This window comes from Narcine bancroftii, chromosome 2 (assembly GCF_036971445.1).
Source record: "Narcine bancroftii isolate sNarBan1 chromosome 2, sNarBan1.hap1, whole genome shotgun sequence".
In the NCBI taxonomy this organism is placed as follows: domain Eukaryota; kingdom Metazoa; phylum Chordata; class Chondrichthyes; order Torpediniformes; family Narcinidae; genus Narcine; species Narcine bancroftii.
Genome location: NC_091470.1, coordinates 274,468,084 through 274,490,014, shown reverse-complemented (window position 1 = coordinate 274,490,014; position 21,931 = coordinate 274,468,084). Strand labels below are relative to the sequence as shown.

The following is a 21,931-nucleotide window of genomic DNA, read 5'->3' as shown; positions in this document are numbered from 1 at the left end:
TGAATCTCCCTGACCCTACATTGGGACCACCACAAGATCTGTGTACACTACTGAAGCATCACATTTTATTTTGCACTAACCACAGCTGTGAAGATTTATTTGTCTATCCTTTTATATTTATGACCTTATTTTTATCTCATGCTGCAGTGTGATCATTTAATTTGTACTATTATGTACCTGTATGGCTGCCGCAAGTAAGAACTTTGATGCATCAGTACCTTGTGCTGGAGACACATAGGAGACTGCAGATGCTGGAACCCACTGTGTTCTTCCAACAGATTGTGTTTGGCGTACATTGTTCTTGTGTATGTGGCAATAAATCTTGTGTCATCCCAAATCAGTATGTTCTCCTGGCATGTATACCTCCCATGTATATTTCTTGAAGGAATGTGTTTAATGAGCGCCACCCACAAGACAGAATCTTACCTGTAAGAGGAAATCAAAGAGAGCTAACCTTCCCCACTCAGAATGTTTCACTCGAAGGCAGGGCATGGCATGGTTTCCGTGAGCCTTGTTCATGCCGCACTCTTGTCGTAACATTGCCTGGTACTGGGTCCAGCTCAGTGCAAAAGAGTTCTGGTCATTGTTGGGATCATCCACGTGCTGAATGTCCACATCCCACCAAACAATTGGCCTAACTTCTCCATTTGTGAATTTGTATGGCAGCAAGTCATCATTAAATCTTCTGGCCACAATGGGCAGACTCCGATTTAGACCTAGCACTCTGTCCAAATGGAAAGCCAACACTTCATTGAGATCACTTGGCCGTTTTATCAGACCACACAGCCCCTGCTGACAATACTCCATGAGGTCATCGATCACAGTGGGAGAATGAAGGCTGAGGCCCACTTTCAATACTTGTCCGTGGCCTGGGATCCGAGCCTTTGCAATCACGGAACTGTTGGCCAGTAGTTTCATTTTCTCAATATCACTCGAATCAAACCAGTGCACAGAATCCTTATGGGGCCCAATAATACTTCCTGCATTGGAAGTTGCTGGGCCTGTTTCAACACTGTCACAGGTCTTAGGCTTAGATACCCATTCATTCACTAGTAAAGCACTGTGTCTCTCATTTTTCCCATTGTTTGGCAATACAAAATCCAACTTTTGAACCTTTTCACTTCCAAAGACTTTCCCATGCCCTTTGTATTCATTGTTTCTAATCAATGGAATGGACTTTCCATTCTTATTCAGAGGAAATTTAAATTGTGGAAATGCATTTTTAGTAACACTAGCAATTTGATTATCTGTTTTGCATTGAATTTGTGGCAAGTATGCATTCTTTATTCCAGCAGTATTATTCAAAATAGAAGATACTTTGAACAGCTGCCCAGGATCTTGAGACTCTCCCATGGTTCCATGAGATTTAGAAACTTGTAAAATGACATTTTCTAAGGTCTGATAGCAATTCGAGGGAATTTTTGAGTACTCTTCCACCTTAGCCAGCTCCGCAGCCTTGTTGACTTTCTGCCTCCGGCTTTTCAGAATTTCGGGCAGCATCGACTTTCCACTTCTCAGTCTTTTATCTGGTAGTTTGTCTTTATCTTCTGACACACTGACTGCTTGAGGCATTTCTCTATCATCTTTCCCTTGTGCAGGTTCTGAGAGATTGTGTGGCATAACACTTGACTGCCATCTCTTTAGAAGTCTTTTTTCCATTGGTGGGAATGTGTCATGTCTGTGGAAAGTATTTGTTTGCTTAGGGAGGGAGCCAGTGTTTCTCCACAGTCTTCTTTTCTGAGTAAACTTTCCATAGAGCTGGCTGGATGCTTGATAATCATGCTTAGATACACTGTCATCAAAATGAAATGATGGAAAAGTGTTGATCACCGCTATGGATAGGGCAGTGAAGAAACAGCAAGCAACCACAGGCTTTGTCCTTAACCTTCTCTTCAATGAAAATCTGGGCACCTTTATGGAGAGACAAGGAAAGCAATAATTCAGCAAAATGTGGATCACTGCTTCACAAACATCGCAAGCCATTGGAAACGGCAAGTGACAATGGATGCGGTTGAAATATTGGGCTGCACAGCAGGCGTACTGGTTTGAACAACGCCTTTACAGCGCCAGCGATCAGTCCCGGGGTTCGAATCCTGTGTTGCTTGTAAGGAGTTTGTACGTTCTCCCTGTGTCTGTGTGGGTTTTCCCCAGAAGCTCCGGTTTCCTCCCACCATTCAAAACATACCAGGGGTAAAGGTTAATTTGGTGTTAATTGGGCAGCATGGTCTCGAGGGCTGAAATGGCCTTTTACTGTGCTGTATGTCTAAATTGTTTTTAACTAGCTGTAATTTCTACTAGTTTTCTCTGCCTTCTGCCCTGCTGACTATTTCCTGAATTTTCTTATTTCTGATTTATAGCAGACACCGTATTTTATGTATAACGTGTGAATTCTGTAAATGAGGATGGCAAAAATAGTATTTACCAATAAAATGTGTTCATCTAAAATAAGTGGCAACAATATAGAATTTATATCCTGAAGAAAGCTCATTCAGCTCAACAGGCTCACAGAAACTTTATTACCTTACTGCATTGCCTATCTCCTTACAACATAGACAAGGCTATGTCAGTACTTGGAACAATTCCATTTCCCCATGCTATAATTTCCCTGAAATCTATTTTTTCTCCACCACCCCCCCCCCCCCAACTGCCCTCACCAATATATTAGGGGAAACTTACAGATGTTAACCTAGATACCTCCATTTCTTTGGGAGGCAGGAGGAAACTGAAGCACCCAGGGGAAATCCATGTAATCACAGGGAGAATGAGCAAACTCCACACAGAGAATGCCGGGGGTCAGGATGGAACCTCTACAAAGTGACCCACTGTGAATGGATGCTGTACATTTCTCATCCAAATTTATCTATCTTTCTCTTAAATGCTTCTCTCTACTTGCCTCAACCAGTCCACATGAAGATGGAATTCAGTCTTTAATGTGGTGACAACATGCATTTTGAGAGTACTGATAAGTCTAGGATATCCATGATGAACAGTAGGAAGGAACTACTGAGGAACAGAGGGACCTTGGCGCCCAAGGATTTCTGAAAGCAGCAGCACAGGGAAACATTGCAGTTAAGAATGTAGATGGATGCTCATCTTCGTTAGCCAGGGCAAGAGAAAGGAAGTTATGGTAAATCATTCGTTAGTCCACAGTCTGTGTACTGCATGCACTATACCAAGGAAGAGACTGAAATGGGAAGTGTGCAATTGTTGCCTGGGTTGAAACCTGATATAGGTGATTTTATTTTTCCTCCTTAGCAGAGCTGTCCCTAATCAAAGGACACGAGTTTAAGGGAAGGCATATGAGATTTAGATGGGACATATAGAATTATACTTTCATCCAGATGTGATTTAAACCTGCCTTATCCTGAGGGACTGGTAAAGGCACGGTTTCTTTAATTATTTAAATACAGTACATAGAACATAGAACATTACAGCACAGTACAGGCCCTTCAGCTGACCCACGTATTCCATTCTAAAAAAAAGTACTAAACCCACCCAACCCCATAACCCTCTTTTTATTTCATCCATGTGCCTATCTCAGAGTCTCTTAAATGCCCCCAATATTTCAGCTTCCACCACCATCCCTGACAAGGCATTCCAGGCACCCACAACTCAGTGTTAAAAAAAACATACCACTGATATATATCTGCCCTAAACTTCCCTCCCTTCACTTTGTAGAGATGTCCCCTGGTATTTGCTATTCCTGCCCTGGGAAAAAGGTACTGGCTGTCCACCTTATCTGTTCCTCTCAGAATCTTGTAGTCCTCTATTAAGTCTTCTCTCTGTGAAAAATTCCAGCTCTGCTAACCTTGCCTCATAAGTCTTGTTTCCCAATCCAGGCAACATCCTGGTAAATCTCCTCTGAACCTTCTCCATAGCTTCCACACCCTTCCTATAATGAGGAGACCAGAACTGAACACAATACTCCAAGTGTAGTCTCACCAAAGATTTGTAGAGTTGCAACATGACCCACTATTTAGGAAGCCCAGCATCCCGTAGGTCTTCTTAACTATTCTATCAAACTGTATAGCAGCCTTGAGAGATGTATGGATTTGGATTCCAATGTCCCTCTGTTCCTCCACTCTGTTAAGTATCCGACCATTAACCCTGTACTCAGTTTTCTGGTTTGTGCTTCCAAAATGCATCACCTCATACTTATCCGATTGAACTCCATTTGCCACTTTTCTGCCCAATTATGCATCCTGCCTATATCCTTTTGTAACCAATGACAACCTTCAGCACCATCCACAACTCTTCCAGCCTTCGTATAATCTGAAAACTTATTGACCCATCCTTCTGCTTCTACATCAAGGTCATTTATAAAAATCACGAAGAGCAGGGGTCCCAGAACAGATCCCTGCAGAACTCCACAAGTCACTGATCTCCAAGCAGAATACTTTCCGTCCACTACTACTCTCTGCTTTCTATGTGCAAGCCAATTTTTCATCAACACAGCCAAGGTTCTGTAGATCCCATGCCTCATGATATTTTGAACAAATCTCTTGTCAAATGCCTTACTGAAATCCATACAGACCACGTTTCCCACCCTACTTCCATCAATTTCTTTTGTTACCTCCTCAGAAAACTCAATTAGGTTCATGAGGCCTTGCTGACTATCCTTGAATAGGCTGTACTTCCCCAAATGTTCATAGATCCTATCATTAAGAATCCTCTCCAATAGTTTGTACACCACTGCCGTAAGACTCACTGGTCCATAATACTCATCAGATCACAGGTGATCTGGCTATGGATCCAGCTCCTCTTTTCCCCATAATCCTTAATTCCCCTACGATGCAAAAAATCTATCTTACTGTATCTTAAAAATATTTTAATGAGGCAGAGATTTCCACAGAAAATCAGTCAAATTTTGAAAATATTTGGTATGTATATGTGTACTTTTTCATAATTGAAACAAATTAGCAGTTTAAAAACTACACACATGAATAAATATTACATACATGTATTTAATATAACCATATAACCATTTACGGAGTGGAAACAGGCCATGTTGGCCTTTCAAGTCTGCACCGGTTATATATCATTTTTGGTAACAAAATAAGAGTAAAAATGTAATTTTTTTCATGCCTTGCCACTCTCAAAAATCTGGAGTTTATTGAATGTGGCTCTTATGTTAAACAAGATTGGTCACCCTGGTATAAAAAGAAGCTGACCCCATATCTGCTGTAGTTGCTATTTAGTACAATGAAATTGTGAATATGGAAGGAATGGTTGTCATTTTAATGTATGCAGTAAGATGCAGCATCTCTGATGAAGCAACAATTGTTCAAAACATACTGGAGTTCCCAACCAGATTAAATGTTCAATCCAGAGGTGCAGCTTAAATGTAAAGTTGTCCTGATGGAAGGCCTTTGGCCTGAACCATCAACTCTCCTTCACTTTCCCACAGATGTGGCCTGAACCTAACCTGAATATTTCCAGCAGTTTCTATTTGTATCTTGAACCCAAAACCTTTCATTGCCCAGCCAAGTCTTCCCAGTGAACCAAACTGATAGCAAACAATGCTGCTATGGAGTGCCAGCCAGCATCCGTGGAGAGATAGTCAATGTTTCAGGTCGGGTCCCTTTATGAGTCTCATAGATTCTAGCATCTAAAGTTCCTGTGTTTCTCAAGCCAAATTGATCATTCAAAGCACAAAAGCACCATCTACTGAAACCAATACTATAAAAGCACCAGGTGTCATCCAGTGATGGCACTCTTGCCTCTGAGTCAGAGGCTTGTGGGTTAAAGTTCCACAATAGAAAAATCTAGCCCTTCGCAGCAGTATTGAGGGAGCCCTGCTCTCCTGGACGTGCTGCCTGTCAGATGAGATATTAAACCAAAAGCCCATCTGCATTTGCAGGTGAATGCAAACAATCCCACGGCACTCACAAGGAAGAGCAGGGAAGTTAGTTCCAAGTTCTTGGAAATATTTATCTTTTAAGTAAATCCATGGACAAAATAGAGGCCACATTTGCAGGAGTTTCATTTCAAGAACAGTTCACTGGCTGTCGTGAAAATCTTTATATTGTAAAAATTTACACATTTATGCAACTTTTTCTTTCACAGCACCTCTTTCTATAACCTCATGACATGGCTTTAATATTCACTATCCCTGCTGGGACTTGGAATGTCCAGCATCATAGAACCTTTGGCCCTCGATGTTGTTCCAACCCATATATTCCTACCTAAAAATATATATATCTAAACCCTTCCTACTTCATAAATTATGGGCCTGTCAAAGAGTTTCTTAAATGCCCCTAATGTTAAATACAGATTTCAGACAATCCCATCAGGGACAATTCATTGTGAATCTCCACTTCAATGCACAGAAATATACTTATTTTTTGTTGGAGAAACTGACCCATATGTTTCTATATTTAGAAACAAATCTAGAATAAAATCACCTTGATAAGGGTAATGAAATCATACCATTTCTCCTCGGGAATTGCAATTCTTTTGAAATAGTTCCTCTACTTTGGTGTAAAAGATTCTTCATTCAATGTAGTATCTTCTATCCATCCATTCATGTTGTGCTTAACAGGGATTTTACTGCTTTCTTCCTCTTCTCTGCAGAAGTTGCATTTTAATAAGAAACTTGAGCTTCCTTACACTGAGCCAGTTTTGTACTGTGGCCAGTCCAAAGTGTTTTCTTTGGTATCAGTGCTTTGGCATCCCAGACTCTTCTGTACAACTTTCCACTCCTCTCCTTGGATCAGGTAAAGCTCCTTCCCCACCTTCAATAGTTCAATACAAACTACTTCTTCAGTTGCAATTTCCTGCTGAAGAGGAGTAGAGAATGATGAAAAGCTCCTAGTTTTTCATAAAACTTCATTATTCCTGGAGGGAGTTTTGATAAACATACTGGCATTTCACATATACAATGAAAAGTGCCAGCAGAAAGATGGTTAAAACTGTCCAATCTATCTCCTCCCCTTTTAGGGAGGCCCGATTATGTGCAGAAGATCATTTCAAAGTAAAAGCTGTATTTCTATGTACAGGCCCACTTACACAAGAAACAAAAGTTACTAATTTTAGACAGAAGCTCAGGTGCCTAATGTTAAAGTAGAAAAATAGTCCCCAGCACAGATCAGACTGGGCTAGATATTGGAGCGGGGTGATTGTTGGGCATTTGACAGGTTGGAGCACACAGAAGCATCTGAAGGAAGAGGATTGAAACTCTCCATTTCTTGGGTATAATTTTAATGAGGTGACTCAAGAATCTGCAGAAGCTGGAATCTGGAGCAAAAAAAAAAGCTGCTGGAAGGACCTGGTTCGAATCTGGCACTGTCTGTAAGAAGTTTGTATGTTCTCCCTGTGAATTGAATGTTTTGTTTTCTGGGCACTCTGGTTCCCAACACCGTCGTCCCCCCCCCCCCCCCCCACCCTTCAAAATAGGTTAATGGTGGCACGGGTTTCATGAGCCAGAAGGTCCTTCTGCTGTGCTGTATCACTAAAAAAAGATTAAAAATCAGCGGGTCAGGCAGCATCTGTGGAGCCATCAGTCCTGATGCATGGAATTGACTCAAAATTCAACCATCCTTTTGTCTACCCAGATGCTGCCTGGTTTCATTTTAATGCTCCTGGTGAAGCATCAAGAACCCTCTCATTAAGAAGACAGACCAATTTGAGCTATTGCATGTGTCACAACAGTCTTTAGGTAAGCATTGCTAGGTTACTGTGGGATTTAGAACTGTAGAATTGTATTGAATTGCTTATTATTGAGATAATTGTACTGAGATACAATGAAAAGCTTGGTTTTGTGTGTTATCCAAGCAAGTCAGTCCATATTTAGAGCTAATGCAGTAGAAGAATAGAGTGAAAGGGTGGGGGGTGGGGGGTTCTTTTAATCTGGTCCTTTAACACTGTGCATCTTGGCGCCTCACAGTTTGGCGGGCAGCAACCTCCTTTGAAGAAGACCGCAGAGCCCACCTCACTGACAAAAGGCAAAGGAGGAAAAACCCAACACCCAACCCCAACCAACCAATTTTCCCCTGCAACCGCTGCAACCGTGTCTGCCTGTCCCGCATCGGACTTGTCAGCCACAAACGAGCCTGCAGCTGACGTGGACCTTTTACCCCCTCCATAAATCTTCGTCCGCGAAGCCAAGCCAAAGAAAAAAAGACCATTCACAATTACTACTTCTATGTGCACAGACAATGCCCTTTTGCACTTTAGTGGGTGACATATTTATCATTAAAAAGGTAATCTGCTATCTAGTTTCTTAAAAGCAGGCAAATACTGACCAGTGACTTGTATCGGAGCTGCCTTGAATTTAAATATATTAAACTATAAACAATCGAAAATAATATCTTTGGGGTTACTAAAACTATCATTGAACTTCAAACAGTTCTTAAATGTGCTAAACAGACACCTCCTCTGATGACTGAATCTTTATATGTGATATCCTAAAATTAAACTGGAACTGGCATTGTTTGTAAGCTTGAGGAAACAGGACTTCAGTTAAATCTTAAAGTATTGCTTGCCAACTATTGCACATCTAAACAAATTCAGAAAAAGGAAGGCATTTGTTAAGAGATGAAGGGACAAAGTCTGCCTTTCCATAAAGTCTTTTAGATAGTGTGGAAAATGGAGGTCATTTGTCTTCTTCAAACCTAATTCTCTCGTCCTGGTGCTCTTGGGCAACTGCTTGGAATTAGAAGGCGACGTCTTCATTTCTGGGTACAAATATTTTTCATGACAAACAATTCCAAACCACAGCCATGGGTTTAATGAAACTGCCTTTTGGCCTCAATCAGTTTTCAATCAATTGTGCGAAACAGATGCTTATTGCCCATACTAAACATCATGATTGAATCTCTATATGTATACAGCTTCTTAACTGATTGCAGAAAATAAAACTGGATCCAGTGTTGTTTGTGTGGTTGTGGAAGCAGATTTCATGTCACATGAGACTTCACTGAATTCTAATAAAGTATTTGTTAAGAGATTTATATTCAGCTAAGATAAAGAGCTCTTTGCTCTTAATTAGAACAAGAAAGTGGTTGAGTTTCTCCATGAAATTCTTAAGCAAATCACTTCTGACTGGACAATTTCTGAACATTCCCAACATTACCCAGTCTGGCTCTGTGGTTCTAATTTCTTTACAACCCCTTTTGAGAATACAGAGACAGGATATTTCTCCTCTTCAAAAGGTTAATTTACTGTTTAATAAGATCATGTCTGATCTCTGACCTATCTTGATAAAGGCACATTTATATGCAATTAACCAAAAAAAAGTTCTCAGATATATATTATTCTTTGGTTTTTTTACGGAGGAATGAAAGATGTTTAGAGAATACTGATTATTGGTGGCCTTTAAGCTTCTGGAATTTTTCCTTCTCTTCCATTAGAACTTAATATGTTTACCCCAGGATCTGTATTACCCTTACAAGTCTGGTAAAATTGTTGTCTATTTCAATTGGATTATCTCTGTGGTGCGCTGAGGTAACAGCAAGCAAGCACAAAACTCGAAAGACTGTACCACAACAAAGGTCTGAACACCAGTTCATGCTTCAGTGGCTCCCGTGTGACTGGCTCTGGAGGGGCCGGCTCAGGTCTATATTCGGGTCGGCTGATTGACAGTCGGCCAGATGGAGTCAGCCCTTAGGTGGTCTTCCTGCATGTACAGAGATTGCCCCCTGCAGTAGGCTGGTGGTCATATCACTACAATCTCTTATGCTTGGAGAGTGCATGGAGTCAGCATCTGTATTCTATCAAGTGTATTGGCGCAGTCTGCTACACCTCTTCTCATGGAACAATCTTCTGATCGCAGGAATCCATTTGATAAACATTGTGTTACATTTATTGCAAGTATCCTTAGATCGAGCTACAGAACAATGCAGTCTCAGCAGGGGCCTTTATAATTGCAATAGGAAGCATTTACTCTTGAGATGACATCTTCTTTTCATGAAGGACAATATGCCGTTTGGTTTCCTACGGTTGAAGTGCCTACACTTAACTTCCTGGAAATCAGAGAGCTTAGAAACAGGCTCAAAAATCCATCTCTCTATTGCCATTATTTCCATCCTTTAACATCAAGCTTCATTTCCTTTATCTGTGTTATTTATTTCTATAAGTAAAATATTCTCAACATTTAATTCCTAATGTTTGTCACTTTTCAACCATGTCTCCATAATGGCTATTAGATTGTAGCTGTTTATTTCTATTTAAGCCAATATGCCATTGAGATTTTTAAAAAGCCTTCAGTTTTGTCATTTTATAATGTTCCCTACTCTGTATCTAATTCCAAATATGAATGATCCGTCCCTTCCCCATGGATGTTGGGTTGGAATCACCAAACAATCAATGAGGGGTGGTCACATAGAGGTGTACAACACCATGAGAAGAATTGATCGGGTGAATGCATAGAGTATTTTGCCCAGAGAAGGGGAATCAGTAATCGGAGGACATAGATTTAAGGCGGGGGGAGAGATTTAATAGGAATCTATGTGGTAACACATACACAGAGGGTGGTGGTGTATGGAACAGGCTGATGGAGGAGGGAGTTGAGGTGGGTACTATTGCAACATTTAAGAAAAATAATTGGCAGATAAATAAATAGGATGAGTTCAGATGGATATGGGCCAAATGCAGGTGGGTGGGACTGGTGTGAGAGGAATACTTTGGTCATCACAGGCAAGTTGGGCTGAAGGACCTGTTTCCATGCTGTGTGGCTCTAATATGAAGCTTGTAAGTCAGAGTGTAACTTGAGAGAGAAATGAGATATGAATAGGATGATTAGATGTGAGGACCTTTGATGGTTTCAATCTGGAGTCTCAGGATGGATCAGCACAGTTAACAAAAAGACAACATAGAATTCTGATCTAATAACAGCCAGCACTAACTCCTCAATGAAGGTGAGGGCATATAGACATGCCAATAATCTCCTGGGTAGGTCTTGCTGCCTCCAGTTTTGTACCACCTTATCTGGCAAGAGTGATGGGTACATTGAAGACTGCTGAGAAAACTATTTGATGGAATATGAACATCTTGGCAGAATAGCTTGCAGTGTGTTAGGACAGTTTGTCTAAATTGTGAGATTGAGTGCAAGACTTGCTAAAGGTGTGAGGATGAGAGGGAACAGATGAACATTACATATGTGTTGATGAAAGAGATTGTTCGTACAATGCTCAAATGTGCTGGAGAAACTCACCAGGTCACGCTGCATTCATAGGAAGTAAATGGTAGCCAACATTTTGGGCCTGGGCCCTTCATCAAGTCAGGCCTACTTCCTATTGATGCTGCAAGTCTGATGAGTTTCTCCAGCACGTTTGTTTGTGCATTGACCCCAACATCTGCAGACTCTCTTGAAGAACAGAGATTGTTAGTAGTTGAGTAATGGGTGGGTGCAGAATTGCACAGTGTTTTTTACTCACTTTCCTATTGGTAAGAAATGCAGTCACTTTGACCACGTGTGAGTGGCAGTTAAACTTCTCAATGAACTGCATCCACGTCCTGAGGAAAGAGCTCTCCACTGCTGTTGAAGCACTCTGATTGTAGTAAAAAACACACAGAATGCTGAAGGAACTCAGTTGGTCTTGCAGCGTCCCTAGGAGGTAAAGATATATTACTGACCATTCGGGCCTGAGCTCTTTGTCAAGGTATAAACAAAGACCAAAAAAGATTTTAATTGAATATAATAAGAGGGAAGGTGAGAATTGATTTTGGCTCTGTAAAAGGAGACAGAGCGAAAAGGGGAGATAGAAAGCAAACAAGGGAAAGGTGACGGGGAAAAAGAAGAGGGGGTGTTTAATGGAAACTGGAGAAGGCGAGGTTAATGCCATCCAGTTGGAGGGTTGCCAGATGGAAGTTGAGGTCTCAGTCTGGCAGTGCATTAGACCGTGGACATACATGTCAGCAAGGGAATGGGATGGAGAATTGAAATGGGTGGCCTCTGGGAGATTCACACTATTGCGGTGGACAGAGCTGAGGTGCTCAACAAAGTGATCTCGCAGTCTGTGAAATCCATTCTTCATCCCATTCCCCTGCTGACATGTCTTTATATCTTTATCTCCTATGGATGCTGGGAGACCAGCTGAGATCCTTCAGCATTTCTGTATGTCTTCACTGCTGTTGCCTTCTGAGAGTGCTCAATAGTTCATGTGAGCACTGGATATGAGTCTTCCTTTCCACCTTTTCCACCAAAATTTCAGTGCAGTGTCAAAGTCCTTGGTGCCTGCTCTTTGCCATAGTATGCAATTTTTCAGTATATTAATTTCAAGTTTTACATTTTCTAATGACATAGAAGGAGGCTTTTTGGCCCATTGTCATGCTGGGTCTCAGAGAAATCTCATCAATCTATTCCCCTGCTTATTAGGCTGGAACTTATTTCCTCTCACATGCCCACCAACATCACTGTGATCTCATCTCAACCACCTACACAATGGGCGCAATTTACAATGGCTAATTTACTTTCAAACCTTCACATCTTTTGAATGTGGGAGGAAACCGGAGCACCCGGAGGAAACCTCCGCAGTAACAGGAAGAACATGCAAACTCTACACAGTCAGCACTAGAGGTCAGGATTGGAGCAAAGTTGCTGGAGTCCTTGGGCAGCGGACCCACCTGCTATGCCACCATGTTGACCTCGTGCTGCTGTGGCGGGTATGAAGGTCCCAACTGCTCCAATCAGAACGTAGCTCCTGTCCAAGAGGAGCAGACATCCATGATGACTACATTAATGCTGCATCCTGCACCCACGATAAACTCATCAGTTCTATGCATTTTGTTGCCAAGGACAATAAAGTGTTGCCTTTGACTCAATCACCCCATAGAACTCCATCAAATCAGAATCTGATGGGAATTCTCAGCAGACTAGGCAGAAGAGGGAGCGAGACAATGTCAGTGTGTTGGGCCAACAACCTTTCATCAGAACTGTTGAAATAATAATGATAATCAGTTTATTGTCTCCCTAAAATTCTCAGGTGCTGCAGTTGAATCAGAATCAAAATTTATTGTCGTGAACCTGCCACAATATTTGTTGTCTTGCAGCAGGCATTGCAGTGCAAACATTTATCTTACAAAATAAATGTTAAAAATAGTGAAAGAAAATGAAGTCAAAGTAAGGCAGTGTCTGGGGTTCATTGTTCATTCAGGGGAAGAAGATGTCCTTGTGCCGCTGTGTGCTCGTCTCTAGGCTCCTGCACCTTTTCGATGGTAGCAAAGTGAAGAGGGCATAGTCTAGGTGGTGGGGGTCCTTGAGGATAAAGGCTGCTTTTTTAAGACACCACGTTGATGGAGTGAAGACTGGTGCCTGTGGAGGTGTGGCCATGTGAAGGATCCAGCCAGACAGGAGGGAGAAGAGCTCTCCGTGAAGATTGATTAAAAAGATGATACAAAGTTACCAGATTAAAGATTTTATGACCTAAAAATTGAAAATGATGGGTAAGAAGGAACAAGACCCAAAAAATTAAGACTGAAGAAGTTCAGAAGTCACCGAGATTGTTGACAGAAAGTCCACAGAAAGTGAGTGTTAAAGAAGGTGCTACCATGAATTGGAACAGACTCAAATAGATGGGGGTGGGGGGGCGAGGGGGGGTTGACACATCATCTGCAAAAGTTGCTGGAAACAATGGAGACACTGAGTGGATGATTTTCTGAGGTAGCAAATGTGCTGATAGAAGTGACAGACAAAATATCGGTGATGGCGACGGCACTTGAAAACCTGATGATTCGAGTGGACCTGCTCGAAATGAACTGACAATGGCTCAGGAAAAACTGAAGGCTATGGAAAGAAATACAACAGCATGGAAACTGGATAAACAGATGCTGCTGGACAAAATATGGAGAATTTCAGCAGAAGGAATAATGTTCGTATCATTGGGCTAAAAGAAGGGACTGAAGGGAATGACCCAGTGAGGTTCTTTGAGGAATGGGTTCCACAAGTATTGGGAACAGGAAGATTCAAAGAAATTTTGTTTATTGAGAAAGCCCACCGGACCATCGGCACCAGAAGACCAGATGATCAAAGACCATGACCAGTCCTGGTATGATTTTTGAGTTATCGGAAGGCAACACTAAGAGCCACTCCTCTTGCTTTGGAATTGAAGGAAGACAAAATAACTTGTCCCACTCAGTCCCTTTCTAATTTATTATGTTCCAATTTTGTAAGGTGCATTTCCTGTAAGAAAACTATGACCGCCTTTAATTTTTTAATAAATCCAGATCAGGTAGGCTATGTCAAAAAATGACACTCTGTGGACAACTTGTGCAGATTATTCAATATAATTCATCTGGCTCAGTCTAAAGTGAGCCTACGTATAACTGTATCTTTGGATACAGAAAAGGCATTTGATCAGTTAGAGTGGCCATTTCCATTCAAAGTATTAGAAAAGTTTGAAATGGTCTGATTATTTATTGACTGGATAAAAACCCTTTATCATAAGCCATGGGCCAAAATTATATCAAAATTATGGCCATGTCTCTTTGTTTTGGTGATTGAACCATTAACAGAGGCCAAAAAGAAGGATCTGGACATTAAAGAATTCAGAATTGACCAGGAAGAGCATAAAATTAATTTGTTTGCAGATGATGTGCTGTTGTATTTATCAGACCCTGATGAGTCTTTGGCCAAACTACGGACCACAATGGAGAAATATGGAAGAGTTTATGGTTACAAAATTAATTTGGAAAAAAGTGAAATTATGCCATTAACAAATTTTGGATATGAAAGATACTAAAAAGGAAGTCATTTCAAATGGAAATTGGAAGGAATTAAATATTTAGAATAATGTTAGATAATAACTTACAAACTTTTTACGGACTTAAGTATTTCCCTATGCTTGGAAAGATAGAAGACAATCTACAAAGATGAAAGAACTTGTCTATTACTTTAACTGTGTGAAAATGAAAGTGATGCTGAGACTACAAAACACCTTCCAGTCGTTGACAATTCCTTTGCCTCAGTGGACATATAAGACAATTTCTTTGGAATAATAAAGTGTCTAGGATCACCATGGAGAAATCGGTGAAGGAATATAAATTGGGGTATTAAGACTACTGGATTTTTGAAAATATTATCCAGCAGCCCAGGTGAGATTCCTTTCATCCATTTTTGAAGAAGAGAGCTCCCCCTCATGGATCCAAATAGGGAGGGGATAGCGAAAGATTTTATTTACAAATGGAATGTTAAATTAATTTTTAAAAATCAGATAACCCCATTTTAATACATATGATTAAAATTTGGCATGAGATTAACGAATATATTGGGAAAAAAATGGGGATATTACCAAAAGCACCAATGTGCCAGAATGAATTATTGCCCATGAATTTGGGTAAGAAAATTCTAAATACTTGGTATGTGAAAGGAATTAGGCGTATTGAAGATTGTAACGAGGAAATATTATTTCACGAATGGAACCTTCCACACTGCTTTATTCAATTAAGGTCCTTCTTGCGAGAAAGATCGGGCCCTACCATGGTCCTGCCGTCAAGTAATGAAGTGGAAGGGATGTTTAGGTTGGGAGGTATACCTAAATTTATAACTAGATTGGATTTTATTCTCCAAGGCGAAAATCCAAAGCCGGAACTACAGATCTCAAAGTACGCTGAAGCGTCTGGGTGTCAAGGGTTGATATCCAGCTTCTCGATGGTGAGGAACTTCTCCATGGTCCTTTTAATTTTAAGCAAATTAAATTGTGAGCGCTGCTGTGTGAATGTTCTGATGCAAAGTCCACAGACTATACAACAGGCTTTAATTAGCTTAAATTTGTATACCAGTCTTAGTATCTTTGGTGATTTGAGTCTTTATATGGGCCGGTGATTGACAGCTGGCAGGTGGGGCCATCCTCCCAGGTTGCCTACCTGCAGGTACAGTGGTTGCCCACTGCAGTAGGCTGGTAGCAGTGTGAAGTGGTTATATCACATTAACGATGTGATATCCTTGAAAAAGTGATCAAGAATGAGAGCTCTGACAATATGTGGTAATATTTTTGTATTCGTGGGGGGGGAGGGGGAAGGAGGGAGGAATTTTTTAGATATTTGATGTGCATAAAAGTTTAAAGATTGCATGAATGTATTTATGACAAATGAAAAATACAATATTAAAAAGTCTGGTGCCTGTGATGTTGCAGGTCAAGTTAACAACCCTCTGGAGCTTTTATTTGTCCTGAGCGTTGGCACCTTCATACCAGACAGGTACTTTGCTAAAAGAAACTGCAAAAAAAACTACAATAGTATACTTCATTGAACTAAAAAGAAATTAATAAGTACAAAAAAATGATAGATAATAAAGATTAATGGTTATCCTAGTCTAAAAAAAGTGTCTTTGCAATCCTTTTGTGGGGTCAGAGCAGTTCCTGATTAATGTTAACAAGGAGCAGTTCAAGGGCCTGATAACTGTTGGAAAGAAGCTGTTCTTGAACCTGAAGGTGCTGGACTTCAGGCTTCTGCACTTTCTATCCAAAGGTAGTAGTGAGAAGAGGTTGTGACCAGGGTGATGTTGTCTGCTTTCTTAAGGCCAGGCCTCATACTGATGCATTCAATGGATGGGAGGTCAAAGCCTTTGGTGGACGTAGCTGTGTTAGTTAACTTCTGCATTCCTATCGAATTTTCAAACCAGGCTGCAATGCATCCAGTCAGGATACTTTTCACTGCAGCTGAAGCATGTATCTTCTCTTTCAATCTTTTTATTGAGTTTTATAGAACAAGAGCACATTGAATAGAGAACACGTGGTAACCAAATATGAAGAATATAAGTACATTTCCAAAAATAAAACAACATTGATATACCCCTCCCGCATACCATATTATCAGAATGACAAAAAAAATCAAAGGAAAGAACTCTAACCCCCTACTGAAAAAATCTGGGATGTTTTAACATAAAACTAAAAGTAGTATACTTCTGCTGAGTCTATAAAACATCACTAACTGAAGGAAAAATCATGTACATAAATAAATACATCAATAATCAAGACAAGCAGATTTAATGAGCACGAAAAAAAGTCCATAAAAGGACTCCAAATTTTATGAAAATTAGTGTTAGTATACAACGCGGAACACCTGATCTTTTCTAACTTAAGACAAGACATGACATAACCACTGAGTATTAGTGGGTGGAACAGGATCTTTCCATCTAAGTAGTAGGATAGCTCTTCATTGCCATAAGAGTTGTAAATAGTAAACTTGACGATCAGATGAAGAAAATAGCTCGTTAATATTATCTAACACTCCAAACAAAGCTGTTAAAGGATTAGGTTCAAGATTAACACATAATATTAAGGACAAAACATGAAAATTCTCCCTCCAATAAGGTTTAAGAACTCAGCAAGACCAGAATATGTGTATCAAGGTTACTTCCCTGTCGTTACATTGGTCACATCAAGGATTTAGATTAGGAAATATAAGAGAATAATTTGTCCAATGTAAGTCCAATGTGTGAGAAGTGCCTTCACGTTCACAAAATATGCTCGAGACAAAAGTTGAGAACAAAGAACAAGGTTGGGTACTCTCCCCCTACCTCGGAAAAGTACACCGAGGGCGGGAAGCTTCTTTGTTTTTATACATTTTTCAATTCACCTCCCCTTACATTTTTCTTACATTTAACCTTCTTGGATTGGTTTGGCACTTTTCCCTATTCACCTGACTCTTGACTGACTCTGACTTTCTCCTATCCCGTACTCACACCTCCTTTCCCCACCCCCTATTAAACAAGCTCTTTGTGTGTGTACGTGCATATTTCTTAAATTCCTCTGTTATCTTGTTAACTCTGTTCTGTTTTTCATGCGCCATTTTACACAAAGAACATTTTAGCTTTTTTCTTGCTTTTTCTTTCTACCTTCTATAACTGTTTCAGAACTCCTAACATTAAAATAATAACTGTTTCGAAACTCCTACAAATGTACAACCTTGAACTGAATAAGAGAATGTTTACCACATAGCGAAGAAGTGTTAACTAATTTAAGAATCAAATCCCAATTTTTGTCTGAGATAGAAAACTGTAGATTATGCTCCCATGTTCTTTTAATCTTATTGAGGGAAACCTGACACGATTTTGAAAGCTTATCATACATAAAGGTTATTAAACCCTTCTGGAAGCGTTGTAATTTTAAAATTACATCTGGCATGTTAGATTCACAAGTCATGGGAAAATTTGATAATTGAACCTGTAAAAAAAATTTCTGATCTGCAAGTATCTAAAAAGAAATGTGTATTTGGTAAATTACACTTTACTGATAACTGTTTAAAAGATATGAGACAACTGTCAACAAACAAATCAAAATCACTGAATACCATTATCATACCAACTGACAAACATCGAATCATATAAAAGGAGGAAGAAGCACATATTTTAAATATCTTGTTCTTCTAATGGGTTAAATGTTGTCCATTTATAGTTAAAGATGTTTCTGACTGAAGTCTGCAAACAGTTGTCAGGGAGGACTGGCAAAGCTAAAACACTGGATCAGAGTGAATTAAATTTGCATCTGGTAAATATTGAGGAATTCATTGCCTCAGGGTTCAAATAAATACATAGAAAGATGGTACAGCTAAGCTTCACTGCCCTAAAAAATATGGAGTGGCTCTGCACCGACATAAATAGCAGACTTCCCTTTGCTGTTTTCATAGCTTGATGGCTAAAATTGTAAATGACAAGCTTCCCTGAAATATCAGGAGAAAAGTGATTATTAAAGTGTACTTGTGAACAACAGCTGTTAGTTTGTCAGGGAAAAAAATTCACAGTACAATTTGTTCTGTTCCCTGATAAGACAAATGCAGCCTCATTTTATTCATTGTTACAGATAATTGGTAATCAACAGGAAATAAATGCTCTAATATTCCTGATTATATTTATTTTCTGTATTAATGATTAAAACTCACCATTTACTTCCTAACTCATTCTAAACAAACAGAAAGAGGATATTAGAGGAATGCAAAAGTTCAGATGCTGGAATCTTGAGCAGACAAATAATTGCTGGAGGAACTCAGGTCAGGCAGCATGCATGGTAGAATTGGCCAGTCAATGATTCAGGACTGGGCTCTTTAACAAGACAAGGGAGAAGGGGATGATATCATGTATATATAATGGAGGAAAGAAGCTGGAGGAGGGGACCAGAGGACAAAGGGTATAGAAAAGGTGTGCAACGTGGAAAAATAGGTAGAAAGAGACCATTAGGAAAAGGGGGGAGTAGAAAGAGGGAGAGGAAATCATTTAATTGTTTTTAAATTAGAGATAGCAGCAGGGTAACAGGCCCTTCTGGCCCACGTGCCCTTGTCACTACACCCAATTAACCTACCAACCACGTACCTCTTTGGAACGTGTGAGGAAATTAGAGCACCTGGGGAAAACCCATGCAGACATGGGAGGACATGCAAACTCCTTATAGACAGTGCTGGATTCAAACCCAGGTCGCTGACGCTATGATAGCATTGCACAGTGTTAAAAGAAGGTAAGTGTGGGAATGAGAAAAGAAGATAAAACAGAGATAGAAACAGTGGAATTAAATGGAGGGATGAGGATTACCTAAAGTTAGAAAAATCAGTGAATATAAGGCTGTCCAGGAGGAATATGATGTGTTCTTCCTCAAGTTTATGTTTGGTTTCACCCTGACAATGGATGAGGCCAAGAGCATACATGTCAGTGTCGGAATGGTCGAGGAAATTAAAATGATTGGCTACAGAAAGTTCAAGTTTAGACCTACATGCAGAGTGTCGGTGTTTGGCAAAATGGTCACCCTATCTGTGTTTGGTCTCACCTATGTAGATGAGGCTACTTTGGATATACTGAATCCAGCAGATTAGGTCAGATGATGTGCAGGTAAACTTCTGCCTCAACTGGAAGGTCTATTTGTGGCCCTGGATGGATGTGAGGTCAGAATCATTGATTACAGTAGGAAGTGCCACAGGAATGGAAGTTTGGGAGAGGAGGGAAGTGCAGTCAAAGGAGTTGGAAATAGTGATCCTGTGAAAAGCAGATGGAGTGGAGAGGGAAAGATGTGGCTACTAGTGAGATCGCGCTGAAGTTGGCAGAAGAGTTGGAGGATAATTTGTCAGATGCCGAGGCTGGTGGGGTGGAAAATGAAGACCAGAGGGACTCTGTGCTTGTCCAGTTGGGGGGGAGGTGGGGTAAGGAAGTACAGGAGTACAGGAAACCTATCCACACACCTGCTCATCGATGGAACAAGCGGTGGAGAAGGTTAGGACCTTCAAGTTCCTTGGAGTCTATATTTCAGAAGACCTCTCCTGGAGCCAGCACATCTACTTTCTAAGGAGTTTGAGGAGATTTGAGATGTCATTGAATATACTATCAAACTTTTGCAGGTGTACTGTGGAGAGTATACTGACTGATTCCTTCACAACCAGGTTGGGAACTTGAGTTCCCAGGAATGAAGAAGGCTTTAGAAGGTAACTAACACAGCTAGGTCTGTCACTATCTCCAATCTTCAATCCATTGCAAACACCTATGCGAAGTGTGCCTCAAGAAGGTAGTCAACATCATAAAGGAGCCCCATCACCTTGGTCACAACCTCTTCTCTTTGATACCTTCAAGCAGAAGGTACAGAAACCTGAAGACCAGCTCCTCTAGGTTCAAGACAGTTTCTTTCCAATGGCTAACAGGCTCTTGAACCTCCCCTGTCACTCTAATCAGGGACTGCTCTGATGCTCAAAGGAGTCTCTGCACTTTTGTGAAGTCCTTTTTATTCTTGGAAAACTGAATATTTATAGTGTCTTCATTCAAGTTATGAATGCTATTGTACCAGATTGGGTGCAGCAAGTAAGAATTTTGGTGCACATGTGCATGACAATGTATTTGACAACAAACTAATCATCAATAAATAGAGGAGATACAGCTTTATCAATGACAGTAAAGAGGAATCCACATTTATTTGAGGAGACATCTTGGATTTCCTGGTGTGGAAGGCCTCATCCTGGAAGCAGAGGTGGAGGAATTGTGAGAAAGGGATGGCATCCTTATTAGAGGACAGGATGGGAAGAAGTAATATATAGGTATCTGTGAAAGTTGGTGGATTTGTAATGGATGTCTGTGGATAGTTTGTCCTCTGAGACAGAGACAGAGAGGTCAAGGAAGGGGAGTGTGTGTCAGCAAGACCAGGTAAATTTGAGGGCAGGGTGGAAGGTGCCAGTAAAGTTATTGAAATTGTGGAGTTCTGCGCTGGTACAGGAGGTAACACTGATGCAGTCATCGATGTAGTGGAGGAAGAGCTGGGGAGTGGTACCTGAGTAGGGTGGGAGCGGGAATTGGTCCACCTACTTGACAAAGGGCATGCATAGCTAGGCCCCATACATGTGTCCATGGCTGCACCTTGGATCTGGAAGAAATGGGAGGAATCAAAGGAGAAGTTGTTGAGAATTATGACAAGTTCTGCCAAGTGGAGGAGAGTTCACTAGGCAGGAGCAGTGAGAAATAATAGGTCTGCCAGGGCGATTCTATGTGGGTAATGTAGTGATAAAATGCTAGTGATACTCCTGACCAATAGAGGGAGTCAGAGAATAGTATTTTGCAGCTCGGTTGGATTCAAGATGGATGCCTCCATATGGTCATGAGTTCTAAAGCTAATTAAGTATAGTTGTTTTAAAAGATCCCAAGTTTCTTTATTACAATATAAAAGAAACATTACATGGTATCAGGAGTGGAAGAAACACCAGGAGAGTGCAGATTGAGAATTATTCAATAGCAGCAGAGAAATGGAAAATGTAAAGTCTTCTGAAGCTGTAAATTGGATGGAAATGTCGACCACAAGTGGAGGTTGTTCAAACAAAAATTCATGCTGTACCTGCAAGGCATTGGACTCAATAGCAAACCTGATGCACAGAAGATTGCATTGTTACTTACTGTGGCAGGACCTCAAGCACTAGAGGTTTTCATTACATTTGTTTTCGCTGAAGCAGAAGACCAGGGCTAGTTCGACAAGATTATTGAGATGTTTGATGAACACTGTTCAACAAAGAAAAATGAAACATTCCAGAGGTATGT

General features: G+C 40.5%; 2 protein-coding genes across 4 annotated transcripts in view; one reads left to right on the top strand and one right to left on the bottom strand.

Moving 5' to 3' along the window:
• Positions 1–1,361, bottom strand: part of gask1a (golgi associated kinase 1A) — a 39,127-nt gene extending 37,766 nt beyond the window's left edge. Inside the window, exon 1 of the mRNA XM_069920970.1 lies at positions 427–1,361. Coding sequence (XP_069777071.1) covers positions 427–1,353 — 927 coding nt within the window. The 5' untranslated portion in view covers positions 1,354–1,361. The remainder of the gene's footprint in view (positions 1–426) is intronic.
• Positions 1–7,651, top strand: part of pomgnt2 (protein O-linked mannose N-acetylglucosaminyltransferase 2 (beta 1,4-)) — a 130,948-nt gene extending 123,297 nt beyond the window's left edge. For all 3 annotated transcript variants that reach the window (XR_011352153.1, XR_011352157.1, XR_011352156.1), the window contains one exon: positions 7,554–7,651. The gene's annotated coding sequence lies outside the window, so the exon portion shown is untranslated. The remainder of the gene's footprint in view (positions 1–7,553) is intronic.
• Positions 7,652–21,931: the final 14,280 nt, after the last annotated feature.